We start from the raw sequence: 7,408 nt of genomic DNA on the forward strand, positions 1-7,408 counted from the left end.
GTCAACTACTGAATTTTAAAAGCCTTACCTCTACATACTAGATAGACTACCTATCAAATTAACGATCAAATCCCGACTAACGAATCGGCAGGTCCTAATCCTGTAAGATAATAATGAAGAGAGAGGCCTATGCGTTCGTTCCTATCTCGAAATGGAATCGGCCGAACAATTGCAATAGCCTTCTTCCTATGAAAGGCACTACAAAATATAATTGCTAACAAATTACCCTCAGAGACCCTCTAAATCACATATTAGGATGGCTAAATTCACTCACCCTACACGGGCCTTCCTTTTCTTAACCTGTGTTGCTCTTCTCCTATTATCATCGCATGCAGGAAATGTTACTTTTAGCTTCCCTCCTCTAACAGGTATAGAAAGTAAAAATGATGCCACATATCAAGAGAGTAATCAAGGAGCCCTGCAGCTTACACAAAATGAAGCATCAGGGAACCTTAAGAACAGTTACGGCTGGGCATATTATACTGACCGTATTCCGCTATGGAATAGGTCTACTGGGGCTCTGGCCAATTTTTCAACTTACTTTCAATTCAATATTGATCTGAACAACGAAATATACGATAATCATGGAAATGGAATTGCGCTCTTCATGGCACCATTCGAACTGGAACCACCAGAGGACGCTTATGGTGGATTTCTTGGCTTGTTTAATGAGGAAAGCTTTAAACAATCATCTTATCAAATGGTTGCTGTGCAGATTGATACATACAACAACGATTGGGATCCTGATGACAATCATGTTGGGATCGACGTCAATAGCATTTTCTTGAAGTTCATTTTTCCGCTCAATACATCCAGTCTATTTAATCGCTCTACACACCAAAATCTCACAAACGCGACATGGGATGCGTGGGTGGATTATGACGGTGTAGAAAATGTTCTGCACTTCTTTTTCTCGTATAAATCTTCTAAACCCAAAATTCCTCTATTTAACCACACAATAGATCTGAGCAACTGTCTACCAGAGTACATCAAGATTGGCTTCTCGGCTGCCACTGGAGAGTACACAGAGACGCACACCGTAAAAGTTTGGAATTTTACTTCTGAATATTCGTGGGAAGTCGGACCTCTTGGTGAATTACTTAGAAATGGCAATGCAAACAGATTTTCTGTGAAAGTTTATTTGATATGCGTGTTCTTCGTTGTTGTGGTCCTATGTGGCTTCATAATTGTTCGCTGGTGGCAGTATTTCAGAAAAAGGGGAACAGAAGGTAAGGCTAGGGAAGAGAGCGATCCAGAGCTGGACGAATGCTGTTCTCATGGCCCCCGAAGCTTTTTCTACGCCGAGCTCAGTGCCGCGACAAGAAATTTCTGCGAGAAAGAAAAGCTTAGACAAGGCAGCTTCGGCAGCATTTACAAAGGAATCCTGCCCGGCACCGTGGACGCGCTGGCTGTGAAAAGAATAGCTCAAAGGATCGAGACAAGGAAGAAAGGAGTATGTCTCCGAAGTTCAAACAATCAGCAGGTTGAGACACCGTAATCTTGTGGGGCTTTTAGGATGGTGCCACGAAAAGGGAGAGTTACTTCTGGTCTACGAGTACTTGCCAAATGGGAGTCTGGATAAACACATTTTTTGGGAAGAGAAGGATACGCTGGATTGGAGCGGAAGATATAGTATCGCCTGTGACATTGCCTCTACTCTTGTTTATCTCCACGAAGAGTGGGACCAGCATGTCGTTCATCGAGACTTGAAGGCAAGCAACGTAATGCTGGATTCTGATTTCAATGCCAAGTTGGGTAATTTTGGTTTGGTGAGACTGAAGGAACGTGACCAAGAGGCTTCCCATACGACCATGGTGGCAGGCACGTGGGGGTATGTTGCTCCAGAGTGTTACATAACGGGGAAAACCAGTCCAGAAGCTGACGTGTACAGCTTTGGGGCGGTTACACTAGAAATTGCCTGCGGAAGGCGGCCGGTTGATCACAGCCTTGAAGAACACAATTGTTTCCCTTTTCTTGTCAACATCTATTGCATACTAGACCTTCTGATGTATGGACCACTTTCATTCATAGATAGCATTCCTGACAAATATAACACATCTATGGCATTTTCAAGCTATCCAGTTGTTGTCGAAACTGCATTTGGGATCTACAAAAATTATTCTTAAGAAATACAGTTGGGTTTTGTATATTTTCTCTGTTGCCTTGTCCACCTAAATTTATCCTATTTTGGATTGTAGGATGAGGTGTTTAGGGAACACGCTCTGTTGTTCTTGAATTTTCATTCTGGTGGCTCATTTCCACAAATACAAGTAATGCTTGATTGTACCTCTCACTTGATTCAAAATCAACTTCATGTCTCCCTTGTGTTTCAAAATTAGATACTTCATCGGATGTTCGTTGACGAGTAATTCTATCCCTATTTTGTAATTCCAATTCTTGTATTAGCAACCCTGCCCTTCCTCTAGCATAATTTAGTCGTTGGACTTCATTTTTCCTTCTTCTTTCTTCTTCTCTTTCAGCTTGTGTCATTTGTTCTTGTCGTCGTCTACAATACTCTCTCTGGTATTGTCTCTGGTATGCTCTTTGTTGCTCCATTTGTTATTGTCTTCTTTCTTGATCCGATTGGAAATTCATACTTGATTTATTCATTTCTATGAAATAAATTTGTAACCAAACATTAAAAAAATAGTAGATTTAGTAAATTATTTTTTATAAAATTGGTTTAAAATATCACATTAATTTAGTGGCATTGCAATTTAGATAAGATAGATATTTATTCATTTCTAATTAATAGTTTAACAATTCATAAATACATATAGGAGGAACTTTTTTGTGTAGATAAGATCTACAAATATACAAAATACCAAATAGTCTTGTATGTATAATACTAAATTTATTTAAAACAAAGGAAAAATAACATACATTCATCAAAATTGATAAGTCGAACAGAAAAATTTATAAAAAAAATTGATAATGTCAAATAATATGACTCCTAGATTTCATTATAGTGATGCAAAAACATGTGGAATTCATCAGTGAAGAAAAGGTTATTTTCGCCATCCATGTGCTCTTCATCATAGCAGATGTCTTTCCTAAATTCAAAGAACCCAAATGATTTCTTCCATGCCTCATGAATTTCCTTTGTATATTGTCCCATCTACAAGATTTGAGAATCTTGGACACCTTGAACATGATAGCTCACATTATGAATTTCATCTGTAATTTTTTTACAAGACTTGGAAATGATTGTTCCCAATCTATCCAAATAAGTTTGAACAATTTGGCTTGATTGCACCAACTCTTTTGGAAGAAGTGGGCTTGTGATAGTGTTCTGAGAACTATTTTGTTGAGCATCCATAGTTAATTTTTTTCTGATATCTATAATGTAAGGATAAAAAATGGTCAGTATCAAAATGACAAGAATTAAGCTATGCATATATAGCAATAAATTGGTATTTTAAAGAGAAGAAGATTTGATTGATTCTTTCCTATTGACATAATTCTATGCATTTAATTTCTTTTAACAAAAAACTTATATGTTCTTAATATTATTTATATAATGTTCTAATCTTTGATTTAAAAATTTAATAGTAAAACCTAACTTCAAACATTAAGGAGAAAATAGATAACATTTCATGAAATATTGTTTTTTATTTTCTTCATATTTTGATAGATGTTAAAATTAAGATTTATAAGTAGAATAAAATTTATAAAAATTAAAAGACATTCTTAAATATAAAATTTAAATTTCCTGATGCATCATTTCATTTAAATGTGTATTAATCTTTCAGACTTAGTTGATAGATCTAATTGAACTTTTCTAATCTATTTTAATATAAGGTTGAAATTTATAAATTTGAGAAAATTTGAACAAAATGTTAGAGATTATATCAAGGCCTAGGACCTACTTCTTACATACATCACAAGACAAGGTAGAGACCGTGTAGTTTCTATTCTAACAAAGTTTTTAAGAATTATTTTTTCATAAATTTTGTTCTTTAAAAATACATAACTAAATGATACCTATGATTTTAAACTTTCTTTTATTATCAAGCAATAAAAAAATATTTTCCCATAAGTCTATTCTCAAAAGATGCATAACAACAATACAATAATGTTGGTCAATCAATATAACATGAAAAATAGTATAATCTAAAATTTTATATATTAAAAATGATCTATCTATTAAAAAGATTGCTACTCATTAATAAAATAAAAAATTAAAACATATAATTATAGAAATTGCAAACAATTACCATTATTAATGTTATTTTAAAATAGCTTTGTAATCTTATTTTAATAATAGATAGAGGAATATAATCATTGATTCAAATAATCTAATGAAAAAGTCAGATTAATTAATACTATAATAACTAAATTCTAAAAATCTAATGTTTTGAATGAAGAGAAAGAAATAGAAAGAAATTTGCAATTGAGTAGAATTTCTAATATAACAAAGTTTCTAAGAAAATTTAAGGAAACTATGCAGATTTCAAAATAGGAAAAAGCTACACAATAAAAGTTTCTAAAATGGAAGAAATACAAATCTACAATATTTCTAATTGAGAAGAATTTCTATTCTATCAAAGTTTCTAAGAAAAATTAAGGAAATTATAGAGCTTTGAAAATAAGACAAAACAACACAATAAAAATTTCAAAAATAGAAGAAATCAAAACAAATAAACATACATACTCAGAATAATGATCCTGTTGCTCAATCCAATGTTGAATAGAAAACATAATATTGATCTTGTTACTCAATCCAATGTTGAATAGAAATCAGAATATCGATCCTATTGTTTATTACAATGTTGAATAAAAAATAAAATAGGCTCTTGCCATATATAATGTTGATGTGTGATGGTTCAACTTCAAAGAATTGAAAACATGTAATGCGTAAAAATGGAGCATAAGGCAAGACATTTGGTTTTTTTTTCATAACAAATTATTGGCTTTCTTCTCGCTCAAGTGAATGATGAAGAAATATATTTAGAAACATCTAAATGTGTCTTCACACTGTCAGCAATAAACTGTTATTTTATGACAACCCGACTGGACATGAATTTTGCAATTACGGACTTGCAGGACGCGTGTTTAGTGTTTGGAAATATCAAAGCGTTCAAACCAAAAATACAGTGTGGTTAATGAGGAAATGGGAAGCGTCAGTGTTAAGCATTGCTGGTCAAGTCTGAATGGAATTTCAATAAAGGATGTGGTATAACTGTTCAACTTCCTATCAAATTTTTCCAAGATGTTAGATTGTTTACAACGAAATGTGCTCCCATTGTAGAAGGCTCTCAACTTAATTAATGCCTCTTAGAGAAAACAAATTGACAAGGCATTAAAATAATATACGAAAAAATGGATGTCTATGATATCCGGCATTTGTGGACCATGCCTATTTGCCTCAAAAAAGATTGAACTCGTGGAACGTCATAACAAAGAACCCCCGAGAGTTTCAACCTGTTCGAAGTTTTTCGTTCGTAATGGCCAAAGGCATTCCACAAAAAATTCTGTAGCAAATGACATCAAAAGTATTTCTCTTGCATGCTCTTCATATCTCAACCAAGACCTTGATGGAACCTGCGTAACGTCGAGGTTTCATCATCACTAACAATTTCCTAGGTCTTATCGATAACAAAACAATAATGATATTTAACGCAACACAGAGAGGCCTATGTGTTCGTTGGTATGTCAAAATATAATCACCCAACCGACTGCATTAAGAAATGCTCAACTTCTATGTGTTTTCTAGGGAATGCCGAATCATAAAATCAGTAAGTAAAATAAAGACAATAAACTAACAAGGAATTAAACGTTTTATAAAATAGAATCGACTTATATGCTAACCACCATCTTATGCACCATGCTTGTCTGCCTTCAAAAAGACTGAAATGTAATATCAAACAAGAAGCCCATGAATTTCAATGTCAGTTTTGTACTTTGTTCGAATATCCATGAGGAGTTCCACTAAGAATGCCATATTGCTTGATATCGAAAACACTTTCCCATCTCATGTCCCTAGATTACAGTTTGGCAAGATGAGTGGAATATTTGTTGGGAGGGTTTAAATATATGTAGTCAAATATTGCGAAGTGAGCAATATCAGGTGAAATTTTATATTATATCATATAAGGACGAGGTGCTCAGTATTATATGTGTATCATATGTGTTTTAAATGTTAAAAGAGTAAACAAGATTAGCATTAAAATATCAAGAGCACCATATTGGTCTAGAGTATTTTCTCTTTCATGCGAGATATCCAAGTACAAATAACAAAGAGTGATTGTCACTGTATCACACCTTTTAAACTGTATGACGAATTCTAGATGATGCACTCCACATTGGATGGTTAATTTTAAACTCCATGATGTTCCAACTTGGTAGTGAATCCTCCATCGATCGTTGCATATACCTATGCACTTAATCAACTCTTCTAATACATTCATCCTTACTCTATTATTACAAATCTAAAATCTTTCTCTAGCTCACAAATATGATACAGTGCAATACATTTGAAAAGATGAGAAATTTTTTAATGGAGAAATCACAATATATATAAACTTGCTTGCCACCAAAAAAAAATACCCTATACATCACCGAACCTGTAGACACTGAGACAGACAATAACAGAAAAAAGAGTTTAAATAAATGGAAAACTACAACATCGTGTAATAGTTATCCCGATGGTTGAATAATTTTGGAGTGGCATGAAAGAAATAGCCACCACAAATAGAATAACAAAATCTTCATTTTTCAAATTTAAATAACAGAAACCAATGACTTAAGAATTCTAATCATAGAAAAACTAATGCAATCACCTCTCCTTTATCATAAAATCTAAAGACTGCGCTACAAAATGGGGGAAATCATACTAGATTTAAGCTCTACTACAGTAGATATCCTTAACAAACCTAATATTTGTACAACTTAACACACAATCTCAATGTGGAAGTGGGAGAAAACCTTGCACAAATTTATCTACAAAATTGTATTTCAATAATCTGTCAAAAACTCACAAATTTGATGACAACAAAAAATTACAGATAACTTGTGATAGTGACCCTAAAAGGAAAAACAAATATCAAATCAATTTTCACTTTTGTTTGCAAGGAACTTAAAAATCATCGTAGACTCTAGAATAGATCCAAAAGGTCTACAACAATTCACGAGAAGTTTAGGAACAATCCCGAACTATAAATGGAAAGGCATTCACCCACGACAGTTGTAACTATAGTATTAAATGTCATATTTAAAAAGTATTAAGTAATCTTACATTGTCCTTGCATTTCAGTTGTCTATTTTATCATTCCCGTCCACTCTAGCCTGGGCAATAAAAAAAACTTTACAATGTGTTAATAATTTTAAACTGCCATTTGTTGGAATAGTTTTCTTTTAAAATCCTTAATAGATGAAATATAAAACCCCTAGCAAAATGCATAAGGAC

The 7,408-nt window shown here is 33.3% G+C and overlaps 1 protein-coding gene across 1 annotated transcript; it reads left to right on the forward strand.

The window, feature by feature from the left end:
* The first annotated feature begins 256 nt into the window (after positions 1–256).
* LOC149558903 (L-type lectin-domain containing receptor kinase IX.1-like) lies at positions 257–2,126 on the forward strand. The gene is made up of 2 exons (XM_089831098.1): positions 257–1,466; positions 1,516–2,126. The coding sequence occupies exons 1-2, from the start codon at positions 257–259 to the stop codon at positions 2,124–2,126; spliced, it is 1,821 nt and encodes a 606-aa protein (XP_089687224.1).
* The last annotated feature ends 5,282 nt before the right edge of the window (positions 2,127–7,408 follow it).

The sequence above is a fragment of the Cupressus sempervirens genome, chromosome 5 (genome assembly GCF_028749045.1).
Source record: "Cupressus sempervirens isolate cs-2001-9-10 chromosome 5, ASM2874904v1, whole genome shotgun sequence".
Taxonomy (NCBI): Eukaryota; Viridiplantae; Streptophyta; class Pinopsida; order Cupressales; family Cupressaceae; genus Cupressus; species Cupressus sempervirens.

Bases quoted from the DNA above. Each gene is read 5' to 3' on its own strand.
- LOC149558903 (XM_089831098.1), top strand. From the start codon at position 257: ATGGCTAAATTCACTCACCCTACACGGGCCTTCCTTTTCTTAACCTGT. The intron at 1,467-1,515 runs GTTCAAACAATC...TGGGGCTTTTAG, and splicing joins GAAAGGAGTATGTCTCCGAA to GATGGTGCCACGAAAAGGGA.